At 39.6% G+C, this 21379-nt stretch overlaps 2 protein-coding genes across 3 annotated transcripts in view; one reads left to right on the top strand and one right to left on the bottom strand.

Moving 5' to 3' along the window:
- The window catches only part of LOC118425694 (peroxisomal acyl-coenzyme A oxidase 3-like), a gene marked incomplete in the record, with an annotated part of 15102 nt that extends 12695 nt beyond the window's left edge, over positions 1–2407 (bottom strand). Inside the window, 2 exon segments of the mRNA XM_035834733.1 lie at positions 1547–1777; positions 2075–2407. Of these exon segments, the coding sequence (XP_035690626.1) occupies positions 1547–1777; positions 2075–2230 (387 nt within the window).
- Positions 2408–2612: 205 nt separating this feature from the next.
- On the top strand, positions 2613–19673 carry LOC118425726 (serine/threonine-protein phosphatase alpha-2 isoform). 2 transcript variants are annotated; one of them, XM_035834781.1, is made up of 8 exons: positions 2613–2844; positions 5123–5146; positions 12778–12909; positions 13251–13481; positions 14072–14176; positions 14552–14775; positions 15967–16101; positions 16844–19673. In XM_035834781.1, the coding sequence occupies exons 1-8, from the start codon at positions 2790–2792 to the stop codon at positions 16949–16951; spliced, it is 1014 nt and encodes a 337-aa protein (XP_035690674.1). In that variant the 5' UTR covers positions 2613–2789; the 3' UTR covers positions 16952–19673. The 2 variants fall into 2 exon arrangements, with proteins under 2 accessions (XP_035690674.1, XP_035690675.1); XM_035834782.1 differs by lacking the exon at positions 5123–5146.
- Positions 19674–21379: the final 1706 nt, after the last annotated feature.

Here is a 21379-nt window from a genome sequence, read left to right as displayed (position 1 = left end):
AATCACTTAATGGCCTATTTTTTGTTTTGGCATACCCCCTGACTTTGAGTTTATGAACACCAAAACTGATTGCAATATCTAACTGTATCTATGTTACACAGCCATACATGTATTTCACAGAGGCTTAGAAATCAAGGTGCTTGCTTCAGTTAAAAGTTGTGACTTACAAAAGCTGACACTCTTCCATCAGATGATTTTGAAAAGTTCAATGCATCGGCATGTTAAAAGCAAGTCACCGTGGCCACCAGAAGTCGTATAAAACTCTATGTGGTAGCAAAGAACAGAAAACCCCAAACAACACTAAAGCAATGATTTTCTAGTGTCATTCTGATCATTATAAAAAAATAGTGATCATCAGCTCACTTTTCATAACAGAGGAGACGGACTAGATACCATGTACATAGTATTTCAAGGTTGTACCAGGTAAATTCCCAGGCTCGACAAGTACAGTCAAACCTGTCTATAGCGGCCACTCAAGGGACTGGTCGAAATTGGCCACTATAGAGAGGTGACCACTATAGAGAATATGCTAATTAATTGACCACAAGCAAAAAGTTACACATGGTTTTAGTACCCACTGATCTTTACTCACATAATACAGTACTGTACATGTACTGCATTGATGTTTACACTATATGTATTAAGAAAACAAAAGCTATAAAAAGTTTTAAATGTTCTACAGTTGATATTGTCTGAGGAGACCGGTATCGTCATATTTCTTTGATCTTTCGTCTTGTATCCTTTGATACTTCGCCGTCCCTGTGTTCCCGCTCGCGTTCACACGTCAGATGCTAATGCCACATTATGCTAATGTGGTACTCACAAGAAAAGTCTCGTCATTTTAGACTTATCTCTTAATAAATGTAAGAATAAAATCCACCATAGTCTGAAGTTCATATCATTTTGTCTTTGTAGCAATTTATTTAGAAAGTTTTTGTGATGTAAATTAACCTAAGCGATAGTGTATTAGAACGTAACTTTAACACAATTTACCTCCGTAATATTGGTGTTGTCTATTGACCTTATATGACCTCGTTTGTCAGCGGGTATGGGTAGAGCCAGTTTACGAAGTTTTGTTTTGAAAATAAGTCAAAGAGGTTTTAAATCCGGCGTAGGGTGACGATACGGCCGCTATATATGACTGAACGCGTGCCGAAACATAGATCAGCGGTCCGCGTGGCCGTAATCGGCAGTGTTTTTGTACCTGCGGGACCAGAAATCGTGTGGCCGTGGCCGCGTTGGACAGGTGGTGGCTAAGCCTATTTCTTAATCATTACAAATCCAAGGGACCGGCAAAAAGTGGCCACTATGGGCAGGTGGCCGCTATGCAAAGGTGGCCGCAAATACAGGTTTGACTGTACAATAAACAGTGAATCAAGTCTTAACTAACCCTGAGGACTGCAACCCGCCATCCAGTAGTGTGCATGTTGGGTCAACAGGATTTGAAATCCCAACCTCTTGGTCCAGAGGCAGCATTGCTAAACATTGATCAACAAACACTTGATGTAACATAATTATGAAATCAAACATGGGCCCACTTTTATACCTGCTTGTTTAAGGAATATTTTGCGGACAGAGACCAATCGTACATCCCCACACAGTCGCCGATGACGATCCCCTTCATGGGGTTCTCCATGACGTCCTCGTCGTGCAGGAAGTCGTACTCCAGGAACCGCTTGTGGCGGCGGAAGGTCAGCTCCCGCTGCTGGTCCAAGGTCAGGTCTTCGGAGGGATGGGCAAAGGCAGGATCCTCTTCCAGCTTTGTCCACACATATTTCTGGAAGAGAAAGCTTTGCAATGATTACATCAATTTTAGCACCAAATCATTTTGAGTATACTGATCAAAGATTTGCTGGACACGCATGGCGGAGTAAAGATCACTAGTGATGTTTTCCTACAGGTACCAAAACGTGGACATGCAAGCGTAGGAAGACCGTGTAAAACTTTAAATCTACACCAGCTTTGCGAAGACACTTGCTGCTCAGTGGAAAATCTGCCTAAAGCTATAATGGTAATAAAAAAGTTAATTAAAAAAATACATAATAATAATAAATCTATTGTATAGTGTTGACACCTTAAACTTGACCATGTCTTCTCCTTCCAGAAACACCTTCATCTCCTTCCAGCTGAAGGATGCTTTCTTCCTGTAGAGGTCCAAAGGGCCTGGAGCAAAGTCTGGCAGAAGTTCATCTTCTGCTTGCAAGTCGCCTCTTTCATCTTGTGACAACATTTTCTCCTTCTTTTAAGACAAACTGAACGATGAAGAATTGTTTTCGTTTTTAAGACACCAAAAGGTTGAACAGATCCCTTGATGAAAGTCAAAATTATACTTTGGAGAAGTAGACGTGCAAGTTTGCACCAAGTTCCAGCTGAGAGTACAAAGGTTACTGAGCTAAGGTCAAAGGTGATAGGTAATCCCAGATTCCTTTTCACTTCCAGAGGAAAAATAGTGCATGGCAATTCCCTCTGTAAAGAAGGAATTATACATCATAATTCCGCTGGATAGATAGCGTATCAAATCTATTTGCTATATCTTCGTTAAAGTATTTGTAGTCAATGTCCGTATTGCTGGGTGTTTCGTAATTATTGGGCTAACTACATCACTCGCGCCTTTTAACTCCAACTCGTCCCGTTTTGTCTCCTTCCGCCATCCTAACGGCCGCCATTTGTAATTTGAATTGACCCTACTGACCATCGGATTGAATCCGTCGGCATCCTCCTTAAAAGGGCGAAAAAGAAAGGATTTATCATCAAAAATAGAAAGCTAAGAAGACAAACGTTGAACTTCGATGGCAAGTACAGACCAACTCAACATCGACAGCATCATAGCCCGGCTTTTGGAAGGTAGGTCTGATACCGGTCCCCAAAATGTCTTCGCCATTTTTGTAGCAAAGGAAATTACGTATGTTGCGGTGCGCGAAAAAGCCATGTTAGCAAAACTCTGTTTTATGATGTAACCAATTACTAGTGTTAATATTACGCCACCGAAGATATCTTTATTGTGTATTTTTGTTAATAAGTCTCTGTATTGTAGAGCTAACATAGTCCGGGTCTTGGTTTTGTTACATTTTTTGTTCCCGTATGTTTGTCAACCGGTGCCGGTCACTAAGGGGTACTACTATTCGGGTGATAAAAATATAGCGTCTAATGTCTCTCTGACGAAAGCTTATGCGGCTACTCTGTGCACGTACTCCATTTTGATATCTGAAAATGAGGAAGGTAGCGGCTGAAATGATTTAATATTTCCAGAATTTACTCAAAACTCCCGGCTTATTTTGGCCTTGGAAAGGGGGAGGGGGGCACTTTTGTCAGGCACTCCTCCCGAACACACCCTACGTGTGGTCATAATTTGTGCTAAGGGTTTCCGTTTCTTGTTTTTGATTATTACAAGCTATGATTTGGTTCTACAGCGAGCAGTAGGAACAAGCCCCTTGTTCTGTAGGTAGTGGGCGTTGTAAAGCCGGTTCGGTGAAGTCAGTGTTTCGGAGGGAAAACCCTCTTAAAATTATCCAAATCCACCTGTGAACTCAATTCGAGGCCTTGTTTTGCTCCCCGTGATTAGATTTATATCGATTTTGCTCAGGAACAGTAGGTAAATGGTTATTTTTGGCAAGGTGGACACACGTCAAAAGATGAAGACTGATGAAAAAACAGCAAGCAAGAAACGAGAAGAAAGAGTTCAAAGACTTGAATGTGATGAACCATCAAGAAATGACTGCTGTCCCAGAAGTAATCTAATAGTAATGCCAAATGAATTTCCTCTGTTTTACAGGGAAATCAGAAGGCTGTAAATACAAGGGATTGTGAAACAATTTTAACAAGCATGTTAAAATCTGTACATAGATAATAAAGTTAGGTTAACTTATTGAATATAAAAAAAGTCACACGGTATCATTAACTTCACACAAAGGATGCTCAGGGTATAAATCAAGTAGATATGGTTATCAAACTATATACTACTGGTCAGATTAGTGATTCCTTGGCAATGCAGCTAAATCACCTGGACTATATTTCTTTGCCCTTCACACAAAGAAATGGCAACAAATCTGAAGTACAAAGTATTTTTTTCAGAATTGTTTCTGTGCCCGCAGTGAAAGAGCACTTTATATGTGGCACATTGATCTTTGGTTGTTTTTATATAATGGGGTGATTGTTTACTTTTGCCTTGTCTGGTCAAAGTCCCAACCATGTATTGTCTGGCGGACTTACATTACATAACAGTATTCAAGTAGAACATTTGATAATTTGGTTTGGCTGTGAAAATGTGTCAATTTCCAACAGTGGTACCTTCTGTAAAAGGGAAAATGTGGAAATAAGTTTTGTCTGTTATGTATATGTAGAGAGCTAGTTTTTTTGTCTGAAAGTTTTTTTTTCTAGAGGATGAATGGTTCTCTGGATCTGCTCAGCATTAGGGCAAAGACAATAAGCAAAAATCAGACATTTTTATGGCACCACAAGCCATCCTGACAAATATACATTTTACGCATGAGTCAGTGTCTAGGTTTTGTGTGAATTGTGGAATGTCAGACAATGGGCATGATTACCAAGGGAAATAGAGCTATTGTTAGAGCAGGAAATGATATGAAGCCCAGCAGGTAGACATCACTATGTTGAGAATTCTTATTTTGTTGAAACAGTGGTCATGTTCACTATGCCCCCCTACTTGCTATTTGTTGATAAGTTTCTATGTGATGCATATATCCTAGGTTTGTTTCAGTCTTTGGACATTGTAAGTTTTCATGGCATGATGGCACCATCATATTTTGTTAATGGGAGAAGACGTCTAATAATATTTTCATGCCCAATTTTGTTGGCAACCAGTCATTACACATTTGATAGAATCAAAGAAACGACGTATTCTAATAGTATAACTAATGGATGGTGACAATCCAAAAGACTTGTATTTGTTCATGTATTTGATATGAAAAGCATGCCATTTAGTGATTGATGGAATCAACCTCAAATCAACATGTAAACACTGTAGTGCCATTATGACATATGTGCCCAAACAAGTCAGTGTCTTGTGAATAGCTGTTAAATTATATTACTTTGCAGTCGTTGTACAAAAACCCTCTCATTTCCTGCTTTTTGTTGAAATATGAAATCCTTTCACTTTGTTCAGTGCGGACTAATGCAGATTTACAAAGTAAGTAGTATCCTTTTAGATTTTCCAGTTCTATGTTTTCCTGTCTTGTGGGTAAAATTTTCTACGTCATCAATATAGACCAGGTGCAGGTGTTCAGATTCTCCACTAACAGAAAAATTATTTGGAATTACTTTGGAAGGTTAAAAAGTAAGCCTCATTGTAATATTATGCCATATGATCTATTCTAATACTTCAATATTATTTTTGTCAATTACAACTTCTTTATTTTGAATAAGAGACTTACAGCAAGTTGGATAATGTCATATCATTATGTTACGATGGGAAACCCTTATCATTGGCTTCTGACTATCAAAGTTTTGCATGCACAAATTTACCTCCAATTTTGAGCTGTGTTCCAAGTGCATTGTCACCCCTTAGACCCCATATAATGTTAATGAGACACTGAGTAACAAGTGAAGCTGTTGCCAAAGACACTGCCTTCCTTCAGATTTTGTATTTTGACGTGTTCTCCGTGGAAAGACGCCAGTTCAGACAACAATTTTTGAGTGAGGAGCAACAACCATCTATAAAGTTCTGTCAAGGTAAGACTATTCCCTTGTCAATCAATATGTATGTAAATACCATAACTAATGTTGTGTACATTTTCAACATACAATCAATCATTGTTACGTATTGAGATGTAAACTTTTGTGGTTGTAAAGACTATGTTAACACTGTATGCATATGCCCAGAATTGCTTTATCTGACATTAGTGAACTGTTATTATTATAGTGTTAAAACATGGCTACTTAGCAATTACTGAATTAGATACACCTTGAAAGCTGTTTGTAATTCTCAATGAGTTATTCCAGTTTTACTTACAATGTAAAGCTGAGGTTGTGTATTTAAGGTCAAACCAGTTGCTAGCAGGCAAATGTTTCACCGTCGTTTTAGTTTCCTGTTGTCCTGAATACCAGTGCCATAGCTGAGCTGCTCCAGCTTTCCCTGTCACGTTTCTCTCTCATGTTCCTGCGCATAACTCCAGTCACCATTTATTTACTGTCTACAGACACGTAGGCTAACTGCTGACAGTACAGGATTATACATTGCACCTGCTCTGCATGCGACTTTCCTGGCAACAAAGCTGGATTTGTTCATTCTTGCCACCGAAAGGAAAGAGAAGACCACCATAAGCCTTCAGGGGTGTCAGTAACAGGAGGAAAACATGTTTTGTACAAACCTACCTTACACTGCTGCAGGCATGTTGTACGAAATGGGGTCACATTCTTCTGTGTTCAAATGAAAATCCAATGAATGACCTTAAAAGCTTTCATTTTGCCTTCATTACATGTGCTGGAGCAATTTAATAATCAACATAATTGCTAGTTTATAAATACCACTAAATAGAACAGTTGGTACCTGCTTTATGTTTGAGCAAGATAGTGACTTCATTAGCAGAGATAGCCATTAGTGGCAAAGATGCTGACACCCTTGAGTTGTCTTTCAGGTGTACATGTACAGTCTGTCTGTGTCTGTGTGAAAGGTGTGTCACAGAGTGCTGGAATCCAAGTAAAGCAGCTGCAAAGGTGGACCTTCTGCTCCATATACATTAAGGTGGGTCATCCTAATTGTTTTCATCATAAATGATTTTAGCAGATATGACGTAAAGATGTGCTTCATGTGCTTACTCAAATTGTTTGTTGCTTAAACTTGTAAGACTTCTGTCTATATCTGTAGTTGTGTTTCTTAAAAACACTCATTGTGCATAAAACAAGTGCAAGAAATGTAATGAAATACATGAAGCAGAAGTTGAAATTTCATCCCTGACTGTGTCCATTTGGGTTGTATTACCATGGTTATGTTCCTGAACTCTTGAACCCTGGTTTTGTGTGGGTTGTTTGCATGACTGACTCCCCAGAAAAGTGCCCATGTCAGTGAAATTGGAACTATAGCCACAACATGTTCTCATTGTAAAGAGTCCTGTCTACTTTATTGGCATCAGGCATTCACTAGATTTTTCCATTGTAAAGGAAACTTTTTCGTGTTGTCTGATCCGGCAGTGAGCATGGGCAAAATGTAGTACTGTGTTAGTTAAACATGGCATTGATCGCGTACCACGTTTGCAAAAGTAGAATCAGAGGTCAGGTACAGTTTCAAAAGGTGTGAAGTGATGTAACACATACCAATTTTATTCAGGACAGGTGTGTCAGTCTAAAGGCCGTACATTTTATGAAAAAAAGGTCTGAACAGTGTTTCCGCCAGACCTCAGCTGGGAGGCCGTCCACCTTGGGGCGCGAAAACCGCGAAAATTAAATTTAATTGCAAAACCGCGAACATTAAATTTAATTGTAAAACCGCGAAAATTAAATTTAATTGTAAAATCGCGAAAATTAAAGTTAATGGTTAACTGTCGCAAGAAAAAACAAAACAGCTAACGTCCGATTAAGTTCAGTGCCGAAGTGTTTAATATGATCTGTGCCGCGTACCGGTATGCCGCACCGAACGGGTACTACGACTTTTAAAAAGTTCTAGAAACGGTTCTTGGACTTTCAAAAAAGAAATAGCATTTATATATATTCTCTTTTATGATGTAGTATACTTATAAATCATCTAAAACCTTCCATAGATCGAGAAATTTGCGTTCAGAAATGACGAAAAACATCGTCTATCGGCGACAGTGAGCGTAATGGCGACCGAAATCCCGCAATCTCACGTGGTGACTTCTCGCGAGATCTGGGAAAGCTAGCGACGTCACGGGAAACTAGCGCTGTGATTGGCTAGGATACACAACAGCTACTGACCGCCATTTTTGATGCGTATTTATCCCGAAAATTTCTGCCGTTTTCGGAGATTTTGCGGGCTCAAAACTCATATAAAAAGGAACCAAAGTTATACTTGATGTTTTTTACGTCCATCACCTCTTATGTGAACACTTTATTTTTCCGCTGTGTTGCCGATAACGAACTTGAAAGAGGTCGGGCCAAGCACCCGGTGGGCACATGTTTCTGATCATCGTGTTTTGTTTTGTTTACGATGATTGATGATAAAAACAGAGACTAAAGTTTTTAATATCTAGACAAAGTTAGTGTGTTTTCTTATCAAGTTATCTCTCCCAATAACAACTATTAGTTTGTAGTGTAATAGCGAGATCGACCTACCGCCAAGTTTTCGAAATGTGGCAGGGAAAATTCGCATAACTGAGACCAAGGAGGTTATGCTGAGACCTTGAAAAACGGGTTTTAATGAGATTATCGTATGCTAAAGGCGCCGACACACATTGTCAACAATCATAACAATAGCAAAACAAACAGTAAGCGGCTTTCTGATTGTGGACGGCGTCCCCAAGCGTCTAGCTTCAATACAAAACACAAAACTGCGGTTTACATTTATCGACTTTGTACAGATTTCTCGGCAAAATGTGGGTCACAGTTTTTTTTTATGAGGACGGCCTCTGTTTGCGTTCAAGCCGTCCAAAACGAAATGAGACCGTCAATGGACGGGTGGACGCCCCTCTGGCGGAAACACTGGGTCTGAATATGCTGAGCGTGCTTGAAAATGCGGTCAAGTTTTCTCAGCTATGTTTGCCTTGCGGTCAAGTTTTCTCAGCTATGTTTGCCTTCCGTGGTACACTTGGTATGCACAAAGCCTTTTGTTTGACTTGAAACAGTATAGCTTCTACGCCACAATGTCGGTTACCTTGGCCCACTTTATATCGAATGTTGGCAGTTCCTTCTGGCTTTGGGCTAAAAAAACATAAGCATCGAGCATCATTCTTAAGAGGAACGGATACAATCAATGAATGTACTGTCAAGAAAATCTCAATGAGGAAGTATATACAAAGACACTGATCCTTTGTGATGGTCTGTATTCGTACACTGAGAGATTTGTCAGTTATAACTACATTATGATCAGAAAACTGTCATTAGCCATTTGGCTCATCATGTGTCTATTTTTCCCCAGGTTTGCAGTAGCCTGGAGAAAAGGCCCTGTGTGACCACATAAATGTCATTGCTGCATTCTGCATTTGTCCATGACAGCATTTGAAGGTCAGCGATAATTGGAGATGCTTTTAAAGGTAGGCTCTAACAGCACAGGTTAGTTTTTGATGTTAAAAGTTGAGGGAAAGTACTACCGATAATGGAAAACTGCAGGTTGGTTTCTTGCCAAGTGTGTTTTACATCCATATGTATGCCGGTATTGCAGCTGGTACCTTCAAGGTGACCTTAAATCGTAATGTATGCATGTGGAGAATGTTGCCTGTTCTATTGACGTCAGCTTGTTTACCACAGTACTTTGTTTTGGTTTGATTATATTGATGACAACCTAATGCATGCGTGCTAAAGAAGTTGGGCAAAAAGAAAAGTTGCCCTTATTATGAATTTTCAGTAGTTGGGAAGGTTGAACAAATGACTGAACATACATAACATGGGATGCCAACAAATTCTTCATTTTTGTCCTTTCACATCACACAAAGTCCGTGAAAAAAGATGTAACAGGAAGTTTGTACTCTTGCACGTTTCATCTGAATTATGTATGTGCTTTATTACTGGTTGATTTGATTGTATGAATTGCACAATAATTGGTCATGATGCTAATAGTTTTATTATTATTATTATTATACTGTAACATGAGCTGCCAGTCACTTACAAGTACACTCTGAAATCCTGATGAAATTCATTGCATCATTCTATATGGGCATTATTATTGGATAGACACCAGTGAACATGAGGAATGACCTTTTTTGTTTGTTCACAGATCGCCCAGGACTGGTTTTAAGCAGTGTTACATCTTCACAGATCGCCCAGGACTGGTTTTAACCAGTGTTATATAACCAGCATGTGGGACAGTATGTTTAACCTAGTGTATTGAAGCAGAAAAGCATGGGAATGTTTCTGACATGCCTACCATGGTGGGAGAACATTCCCAGCAAGCAAAACAAATTCTTCTGTGTCACAAAAATAAAAACAACAACTGCACTTCGTACAGGTTGTATCTGGCCATTAGGCTGTGTTTAATTACAATTTTTTTGTAACAAAGAGGATTTAATGTTTTGAGCCATAGAGGCATTTCAGTTCTTACATGTACATTGAAAAATGTTACAGGTGATAATGTAAATTTATTTACTTTTGCAGTGGTCTCATTTCATGGTATGGGGGAAAGCGAGGTGTTTGTTGCTTTCTAAACTTGTTGAAACATTTTTGTAGCACAGTATTAATACATTGGTAATGCATATTTGTCATGAATTCATGAAGGAGAGCTCAGTGAAAACTGCAAAACAAAAACCACTGCAAAGGTTTCAGGATTTACAGTATTATTTGAAAACTCTTTGGAATTGTGTAAAGAAAAGCTGCTCATGCATTTGTGAAAATTCTGTACAGTGTTCACAAGTATTGTGTACAAATAAAGCAAAATTGGAGAAAGCTAGATATTTTACACTTTAAAGTGTAAACTATCTTTAGTCTGTGTGTTCTTTCCCAACTTCCTGATGTTCTGTGCTGTAGTGAGGGGAGCATAGCTGGTAGAGATCATTAAGTATACTAAAATGCTAAATAAGAATTGAATAAAATTACACATCATTAGGAAATTGTATAAAGATGAATGTTAACATTTTTCAAGTCAGCAGTTTGTAGAATACATTTTTTTCTTCCAACTTTCTTCCGCTCGTTTTTGGTTTCTCTAAATTAGAATTTCTTAATGTTCAAACCCTGTGATCTGTCTGTCAATATTTTTCCACACAAAAAGCTGCTGTTTAGATTAATTGACTTGTCTGACTGCAATACAACACCTACCCTTTGTTCTCTCAAGTCACTTATCAACTGAGTTGTAACATAGCATTAGGAGAAACCCCATACCCTGTAATACTATTTTCCCTTTAATTTCAATAATTGTTTGACAAGAAAATAGTGGACTGAACACTTATTATTCCAGAAGGCTGCTCTATTATAACAAGATCTATTGACTGTAATTTCATTACGTAACCCACAGAGCTTTGCTATTGTGTTGAAGCCACCATTAAATATTTACAACGTTGATCACCAGACAGTGAAAACTTTTTGCTTTGGCATCTTGCATATTTTCTAGCTATTTTATATTGTTGCTATGATAAAATGTTACGAATAGAATCAAAACAGCCGACAGAATTTTCACTACATTAGAATATATCAGCTGATGTCTTCTCCCTGAACAGAGTTGAATTAGTTGTCCAAAACGTGCCGGCCAGAAACTGTATACGGTATCAGTTGTTTAACATTTGCGTCAGGAGATGTATCTGTTGCCAGGTAAATGATCCAAACATATATATATATACCCTGCCGCATGCTCTGGCTTCTCGGCGCAAATCCAGTTTTGCCTGACGTAAAAGCAGAAGACTTGATATACCCACGTAATCTCCTGATTTTAACAAGATATGTTGCTCATAATTGCATCACTGAACCAAGCGCAGGATCATTCATCTTGTCATGGCTAAATATAGACGTCTCTGATAGCAACACGACTTGACTACCCTATAGAAATAGTCCTTACCTTTAACCTTCACTATGTGCTGTAATGTCAGCATTGTACAATTTATGATTGGAAAGGTTTTGTGTTTGATATTAAAGATTAATCCTGGGGATTTACTGCAAGAGAAAGACTTGGTAACTTGAGATAGGAGACTAGAAATTACACATGTAACTCTACAAATCTAATATGACTAATCAAGTATTGAAAGAGACTCCTGTCTGCCTTTAAACTCCACTTGCTGAAACATTGTCACAGTAATTCTGTTCAAAAATTTTACAAATGTATTGTAACATTGAGGTAAATTTGTTTACTTTGAAGGCACAGTTTCAGGGTTATTGATCAACATGTCAAAAGAATTTCTAGTAGCATGTCAATTTAGTGGGAGTCAGTCAGAATGGCCTGAATTAGAACTGTGTTTCCAGAAGGGAGGGTCAGTAACCACTGAAACATGCATGCTAAGTATGAGGCCTGCCCCTGTGAAGTGTCAGTCATGTCTCGAGTGTGGTACTGTGGTATGTTCCTGTTTAGTTAGACACATGCCAGGTTTGTGCTCAGCCTTGTTCGCCCACCATCTCAGCCCACGTACATGTTACAAATTTTTTCCTGGCACAAGAGCGTGGTTTGTAGTTTTGACATCAGTGTAAGAGGGGTTGCTATGTTAAAACGATATGAATAGAATTTTAAAAAAAGCACACAAGGGTTTGCAGTTTGTAATTTTGTTCCTGATTTGGTTGAAAAGTAGCTGTTATGTTAAGATGTTTGTTTTACCCCCCTCGAAAACCTGATGGGGACATGGTAACAGTGCATTTTGTTTGTCACACAAGAAGGCCATGAACTATTTGTGTCCTGTGTTATTATAGTTTCTTGTTGTGACCTTGAACCGCAAGGTCATTATCGGGCAAACTATGATATCAGTTTACCAGTTAGTGCTTTGTTTATCAGCAGTAGCTGAGTGTTGAATTTGAAATTGGGGATGAATGAAATACAAACTCCTACCATTATTGTCATCTTAACATACAGTCAAGATGATAATTGCAAGAAAAAAAGTCCTTAGTGACAACATGAAATGGGAGCAAAGAGACTTTTTACGTGTACAGAAGTATAAAGTGACCGGACCTGTGCTTAGGCTGTACCTGTGTGAGTCAAAAAAAGGAAGTTTCAAACTTGACATATTGTTTTTGTCCCAACAGTTCGTGGCTCAAGACCGGGAAAGAATGTGCAGTTGACAGAGAATGAGATCCGTGGCTTGTGTCTGAAGTCGCGGGAAATCTTCCTGAGCCAGCCCATCCTCCTGGAGTTGGAGGCCCCACTCAAGATTTGTGGTAAGTCTGTGGTCGAAGAAATAACTCTGTGGTATAGGTTTGTTTGTGAGCAGCCAAGATTTGTCTGAAATCGTCGACTGAAGTCGGGGTGTCGAATAGTTGTGGTAGTGAAAAAGACAAATACTGTGAGTTCATTTATTTTTGCTCAGACTTGGTAAGGCATTAGAAGGGAAATGATATTTTCGCGGTAGTATGCAATGGAAACCAATATTTGGTGTCTTAGATTTGCAGTGCACATGAAAACTTCTAAAGTAAAACCACCACACTTAAAATTTGCAGTGGTTTATGAAAATGAGAGTTCCATTTTAAAAGCTCTATGTCTTAACTCTTCCTTTACTCAGGTGACATTCATGGTCAGTACTATGACTTGCTGCGTCTCTTCGAGTACGGAGGTTTCCCTCCCGAGAGCAACTACCTGTTCCTGGGGGACTACGTGGACCGTGGGAAACAGTCGCTGGAGACCATCTGTTTGCTGCTAGCGTACAAGATCAAGTATCCGGAGAACTTCTTCCTGCTCAGAGGCAACCACGAATGTGCGAGCATCAATCGCATCTACGGATTTTACGACGAGTGTGAGTAGATGAACAAGTTGTTCATATTATTTATGTGGAGCTTTTTTTTGCAGTAGTCTTTATTGAAGATTCATTTATTGTTGTAGGGTCTTGATTATGCAGTTATAGGGGAAAGGACATTTTCGTGGGGTTTTTGTAATAGTGAGTGAGTGAGTAGTACTGTAGTGATACATTGGAAAAACAAGTTGTTTTATTTTATTTATGTGGAGCTTTTTTTTGCAGTAGTCTTATTGTAAATTTATTGTAATATTTTTGTGGGAACATAATTACGCAGTTAAAGGGGAAAAGACATTTTCGTGGGGTTTGTATAATGGCGAGTGAGTGAGTGAGTAGTAATGTAGTGATACATTGGAAACACATCTTTGCAGTACCTTTGTGGCCTTTAGGTAAAGTTATAAAAATGGAGAAAATAAAACCATTGAAAACTTTTTAAGATTTGCTGTTTACAAGACTAATAGTCGCTTGCAGTAGTGGTTATGACAGCAGCTTGCTGTAATAGTCATCCTTTTAAAAGATCTGCAAACAGCATCTTTTGCCTGTTTTTGTTCAATTGATAATGTGAGTTTTCTGACAAAAATTTCTTCTTGCAGGTAAAAGAAGGTACACAATAAAACTATGGAAGACGTTTACGGACTGTTTCAACTGCCTGCCCATCGCAGCCATCATAGATGAGAAGATCTTCTGTTGCCACGGAGGTAAGTCACCACTGTTTGTGTAGTCTTCTTCTTGTGTCTTCCTGTTTTCTTTTACCTGGCTGGATCTCTCTTCTGACAATACAAATAATGTAACAACACATACAAGAGCTTTCCTGGATTGGATTGTTGAAGACAATGAAAGAAAGACCTTATTCATGTTGATGTATGTTGCTCCTGAGACTTTCTGACTTACCAACATATACATCTAATAAGATATTGTTCTTACAAGGTCTGTTTAAGCTTTTCCTACTTAGCATAGCTATATCTTTCCTGTTGGTAAATATAGGATGTAAAACACCCGGTAAGAAATATTCGCAAGGTCGACGAAGTTAAGCTTACTCTAAAATTTTATTTTATCCTCTTGTTTTGTTCCAGGACTGTCCCCTGATTTGCAATCCATGGAACAGATTCGCCGCATCATGCGGCCGACGGACGTTCCAGACCAGGGCCTGCTGTGCGACTTGTTGTGGTCGGACCCCGACAAGGACGTGATGGGATGGGGGGAGAACGACCGTGGCGTTTCCTTCACGTTCGGCCCCGAGGTGGTGGCCAAATTCCTACACAAACATGACCTGGATCTCATATGCAGAGCACATCAGGTGAGCAGGCACAACTAACTCGCAATCGCGGTATGGAGAAGGTTGGGAGGCAGGCTTTTAACTTAGATTTTATCATAGGGGGTCCAAATTTCTTGGTGTGTGATATAGGGGTGCAGGGCTCTAGCCAGCTTCAATTTTTTTTCCGTCAGCAATTCCAATTGTCGCGAAAACCATGAAAATTAATTTTCGCCATGACATTACAAAGTAGTAAATGTTGTCATTGAGAAAAAATAAGACGCCACGCTGACAGTTTGTAATACAATTTTTATATGAACAACTATCAAGTCTCTATAAACAACGTATTGAAGCCAAACACGCTGATCAGAAACATGTCAGCTGTCACAATGCACAGTCCCCAAGCCGCCTGTAGCTTCCACCAAGGATTTTTGTCCGTCAAAGTTGACGGATTGGTTTTAAAATTTTTCCGTCACACGCAGAAAATTTCCGCCAATTGACCGAAAAACGGACCCTGGCTAGAGCCCTGTAGGGGTGACTATTGTAAGGGGGTCGGGGGGCAACACCCTCACACTCAGGGTTGACAATCACGGCAAAGCCTATGATATCAACCCTGACAAATCAGCCACAGTATTCGGTTATTAGGGGTGCCTTGCTTATGAATATTAATGAGCTTGCCCTTATATGGGCAGTCAGCCGTTGGGGATCGGGCGTTGGCATGGTGAGCAAACAAAGTCATGGTAATACGTAACATGATTGGCTGATAGCTTCCCAGCGGCCTTTGCGAGACAGCTTGCGACAAGAACAAGCCCAAGGAAGGCCTGTTCTCTGATTGGTTGACAGCTTGTTTGTGGCGACAATCATAATACCCGTAGGTAGGGCCTGGGACAGCAGGGCCCCATAAGGTAGTGCCGTTGGGGACCGGGCGTTAGGAGGATGGGGGGCAACCACTGCAACCACAAATGACCTAGTGGATTTCATGCTCATCAGAGGATCTGCTCCCCAGTGTAAGGGAGTCTAGTGCATCCAATTTCTTGTTATTTTAAGAAAAGCACATTCAAATGACGCCTTGGCATCCGCCCTGACGCCTGCCTGGCTAAAAGCCTGTTGAGAGGTTATGTGTGATAAGCTTATATTTTCTGATATTCGACAGTCTTACGAACATATACATGTGTGTTTAGAACAATATAGGTTGCAGAGTCTCTAAGTTTGGAAATTTTCTTCCCACGTCTACAGGTGGTTGAAGATGGGTATGAGTTCTTCGCCAAGCGACAGCTGGTCACGTTGTTCTCAGCCCCCAACTACTGCGGGGAGTTTGACAACGCAGGCGCCATGATGAGCGTAGACGAGACACTGATGTGCTCTTTCCAGGTCGGTTCTCAAATAATAAACTTTTAGTTATACGGTATTACCTAGAAGAGTTGCGGGGATTTAATTTCGCGGCAGTGGGAAAAAGGACTTTTCACGGTGGTTTTAACTTCGCGGTAGGACCTTGCACTGTAGTCTCTTACTGCCATGGAAAAATGTTTCCGGTGGTTTTAAGTTCGCGGTGAAGCGGCCACCGAGAAAACTGCAAACATTAAACCACCGCAAAAGCTTCTGCATTTACAGTACCTTACCAGTATGGCACTTGTACATGCTTATCTGTACAAAAAGTAAACACAAAATGTTTTGTCAGCATAGTACATTCATGCATTGGGAGAGAAAGAACACAATGTAGTTTATCCGTAAATAGTTTCATCTGTTTGGTAAATTAATTGGACATAGTCTTCTTCAGTACACAACCCTCTTGTTCTTCATTATGCACTGATGAAAACGACAGACAAGTCGTTGAAACGTCTGAAGAAGAATTAAAGAGGGTTGTGTACGGAAGAGGACTAATGTTCAAACAATGAAGTATAATAAACTTTTTATGGAGATAATGTTAATGTTGAATAATTCAATGAAAACGCATGTCTATGGTGCCATGATTTTGTGGTAGATAGGTCACAGCAAAAACTGTGCAAAATTAACCATATTAAATTAGCCATTCGTAGTTGTACAAGAAACATACATGTAAAATACTAGGCACTGTAGTTATTATTCTAACTTATCGTGTTTATTTTGTTTACAGATCCTTAAACCTGCTGACAAGAAGAAGTTCCCCTATGGTGGCTTGAACGCAGGCCGGCCTGTGACGCCGCCCCGCGGCCAGAACAAAAACAAAAAGGGCAAAGCATAGACCTCCTCTTGAGTCCTTTGGCAATATGTAGACAACTGCAGTGTAATGTAATGTAAGTAAGTCAGGGGGAGAATCAGAGGATAAAGGCAGGCTGAAATTCCGTTGTAGTTGCCTCTCTAGTAGCTATTCCAGGTAGATGGGTATTGTTGTTAATTTGTGTTAGAGAAGAGACCCGTACAAGCTGTCATGTAGCAAGGATAAGAAGGAAATTAGGAATGAGTTCCCCTGGAGAAATGGTACATTTTTCTATGGTCTCAAACACAGTGCAAGAGGAAAAGGTATTAGACCCCCCTTTTGTCTCGATTTGGGGAAAGAAACCACTTTTGAGAATGGCCCTTCTTTTGTAAGCTAAGTTTTTTACCTTATTTGTGTCCTGTCAGTGCTAGCTAACTCTATACTACTTTTACTAGCCAGACACTTCTATTGCTTTCATTCTTGCAGTTGTAAAAAGTTGTGTTTCAAGTTGTCGGACTTTAAATGAACTTATCTCGCACGATCATCACAGGAAACAATAGCATAAATCACTGAGTTTTGAGTTAGAATTGATTTGAAGACATGATAGGGTAGGAAATGTATTAGGAAGAATGTCTGATGACTGTTAACAGCACAGTAGACTGCTGCCAGTCCTTGAAATGAACACAGATTGGTACAGGTCTGCTCAGCGCGGAGGGTGTGTATAGCGCTGGAGTGGAGTTTGGAAGGACTTGATGTTTGGAGGGTAGTCTTTTGTTTGTCGAAGTGTCATTTAGGTAGTTGAACAGTCTTCAAAATTGGAAATGCAGAAGTAGCATATAAGGGGAGACTCTATTACCTTTAAGGTGGAGTTTGTATAGGCCGACACATATTAAGATTGGAATGAAGAGGTGGTAGGGTAACAGCTGAGAGGAGTGCGCTGTATGTTGATTTGTAGGAGCTCAGGCTTGATACCCATAGCACTGCATCTGTACATAACATCAGCTCATTTTTTTGTGTAGCCAATCCTTCACTGTGGTCAGTGTATAGCTATCCCATGTAGACTACATTTGTAATCATGACTGCAGCACTTAGTGCAGTTTATATGTCCCATACATGGCCTTGTTCTGTTGTCTGTACATTGGTGCAAAGTAGAAGCTGTCTTGTAAACAACCTTGATGGTAGGAAGTCTTCTCTACCCTGTATTCAAAGTGGTACATCCTGTCTGACCTCTGGACTGCACTCCTTCGGACTGTACCACTCTTGATCAGGGTGTAGTGTTGTCTTTCCAGCAATGTTGGATTGGCACTGGATATTGTAAAATGTACAGTCAAAGAGAAACAAGTAGATACACTAGCAGCAGTGTCTAGCACTCAGGAAAATAGAACTAAAATTCTCTTTAAGTTTGAGTTAACCTTGCTTGGCCATTAGGACTTCCCAATACTTATTCTCTGTAGTATGTTCAATTCCAAAGTTTCCCCCTGAAAGTTCTGAATCGGCAGGGACAAAGCTATTGTAAGGGTTGATTTCTATTGTAACCTTGATTTTAACCGTCATAACATTTATGGAGAGAGAGGACTTCTAATGCTCAGCAAGGCAGTCTGGCACTCTTGATTCTTGCTTCTGAAACCTTCCCAGGATTGCAAAGAAAATTCTGTTGGTCTGTTGCTTATCATTACCTCGAAACACTGCTCACTTGATGCACACTTGAGAACTACAGGGTATAATAACAATATTTGTCAACCCTTTCAGCTCTGTCTAATGTAAACTTCTGTGCTGACTTGTACTAGTATATAATATCTGTTGGAGGATTATTACATATGATAGGTTTTTGGTTATGATATTGATGTGGGGAGGGGTATTATTACTAGCTTTAGTTTGTGCACACTACACAAGAAAATTCAAAACTTTCTTCCGTAAAGAATTTACTTTATATGAACATATGATTATGAGTAACTTTGATGTGGTAGTCTATCATTTAACCACATCTCGTTAAGTCAAACGCCTAGAAATTGAAGGTACATATACATACACTTTTATTGTTTTGTTTGAAAACATTGTTTTTGTTTTGCTGCACTGTATGTAAGGCTTTCTTTGACTGGAGAAATGAATTTTAGAAGGTACAATGACAAACCAAATGTTCTGTATTTCCTTGTAAGTAAGCTTACATTTATTCCTTGTTTCACTATAAGCAAGTACGCAACATCAGTACCTTACATTGTAACCGTTTATGCAGGTTAGTTAACACTTTGCAAGAATTTTTAGGATCCAATATTAAAAAAAGATTAAGAACTGGCCCAAATTTCAGGGATATGTGATGATCCAGCATGCTACACTCGGAACATTTTATTGTACAAAAGACTGCATATTAAATGAAAATGCGACAAAGCTACATAAACCATTCCATGCTCCTTAACTGGAATGGTATGTACACAGTAGGCTGCTTCTGTCTTCAAAAGTATCTTTCTGTTAAACTGAACTTTCCTGAACGACAATTTCTTTGTGACCTTGATGTGTACGTAGCTATATCATCCACAAGGCATCATTCACTATCATCTTGTATATAATTTTAGATTCATGAAATTGTACTTGCGTCCTGTTATTGTATTTTTTTGGTGACTTTTGTAATGATAGGAATTTTTGAGTCAGGTATTTTCCCTCGATAAAGACACTGATTGTGATGTACTTTGTACCAGCTGTAACCTGGCTCTTTGTATGTTGTCCATGAATGGCAGTTTATTATTAAAGATGTAGTTTTGATACACCAAAAGATGTCTGGAGCACATTTGAATACCTTAGAGAAAGAGAGAGAATGCTGGTAGATGATACTCTACAAGCAGAGGTTAGGCTCCGGTTGTTTTTTAAACGTTTTTTTAGTTGTTTTTATCTCTTGAAGTACGCCAGCCAAGGTTTTGATACAGCAAGATATAAAAAAAAAATTGAAAACCGGATAAAAACGACTAAAAAAACCAGCCGGAGCCTAACCTCTGCTTGGAGAGTAGGTAGATGAGACCAGAGATATGCTTGACACCGCCACGGCGAGCCAGACAACGGATGATGTCCTGGATGTCACTGATGAAAGATGGTGGATGCTATCTGAATCGTCTGACGTTCAAAAAAAATATCCAGTTGCTTGAGTTACTGCATTTTGGCGTGTCTTATTACCTGGATGTTGAACTTTCATTGATGAGAGTGGTTTATTGAACGAAGTAACTAGCAGCACAAAGGGCTGAATTTCAGTTCCATACAATAATATCTTAACATTAAAAGGTATATGTAGCTTAACATATTAGTGTTACTGTAATCTAATGTTACGCTACGTGTCTCTCAAAGATATTGTACCATTCTTGTTAGTGTACATGTGAGAACTACAATGTATGTGTACCTTTTAAACCAGATGTCAACTTTCCAGTGATGTACAATATTTTGGAAGGAGTGACTGCACTGTGGAGATTTAATCCTAATCCTGGTCAAACCCTACCACCACACCCTGACTTTAACCCTTACTGAATCCCAACCCAACTGGTAGTTGCATACCATACAAAAATTGACCACAGAATCAGCTGCCTTTGAAATACATTAGATGGCCAAAGCAATAATAGTCAAATAGGCCAATTGGAGGTACTCTCCAAGCAGAGGTTGAGTCGCGGAGATATAGTAGTAGCCGGGAAATTTACCGGTGTGCTCCTCTTAGAGAATTTACTTACTACTAGTAATACATGTGTGTGCATGCGTGCGTGTGTGTGTGTGTGTGTGTGTGTACAAGCGTGCGTGCGTGTGTGTGTGTACAAGCGTGCGTGCATGTGTGTGTGTTTGTCAACAAGATAACTCAAGAACGGCTGGATGGATAGATTTCATACTTGTGTTGAAAAACACCGAGATTTTATTACTTGTGACATTTGTAAGCTAATCAATGATGATCCTCACCTTGTATATATTATGTACACCTATTCCTTTTATCAATTAATCAATATTAGTTTTCTTTTTCAAAGAAATGGTAATCTTATCGTGTTTAATGATTTTAATGTTGATACCTGTGCCATTTTTTTTTTTTATGGTTCTCCTGTCGGTTCAATAGATGAGCAGGCAGACAGGCATTACCTGTTTTGCCTGACCTGCACATGACTTTTTATGGTGAAGGAGGGGTGTGCAATTCCTTCTCCACCCTCTCGTCTACTGGAGCACTAAGTCTCACAGGGACAGAACTGTATGACACGTGTGAGACGGCTTCAGCAGATGCAGCTTTGTTTATCGGAGTATCCATCTCCTAGGAGGACTTCCGACCAAGGATGTAAGGGGTTCCTCCTACCCCGTGTGCCATGGCGGGTGCGTCATGCCCGAACATGCCCCTAAGGCCTGTCTCGGCCACAAAGCCCCGCCAAGACCACTAGCCGCAGCTAGATACTCATTTACACCTGAGTTAAGTGAGGAAAGTCGTGTAAAGTGCCTTTCCCAAAGGCACAAGATCGGTGACAC

Source organism: Branchiostoma floridae, chromosome 11 (genome assembly GCF_000003815.2).
Source record: "Branchiostoma floridae strain S238N-H82 chromosome 11, Bfl_VNyyK, whole genome shotgun sequence".
NCBI classification, from domain to species: Eukaryota; Metazoa; Chordata; class Leptocardii; order Amphioxiformes; family Branchiostomatidae; genus Branchiostoma; species Branchiostoma floridae.
The sequence above is the reverse complement of the archived record's forward strand: the minus strand, read 5'-3'. Positions and strand labels throughout refer to the sequence as shown.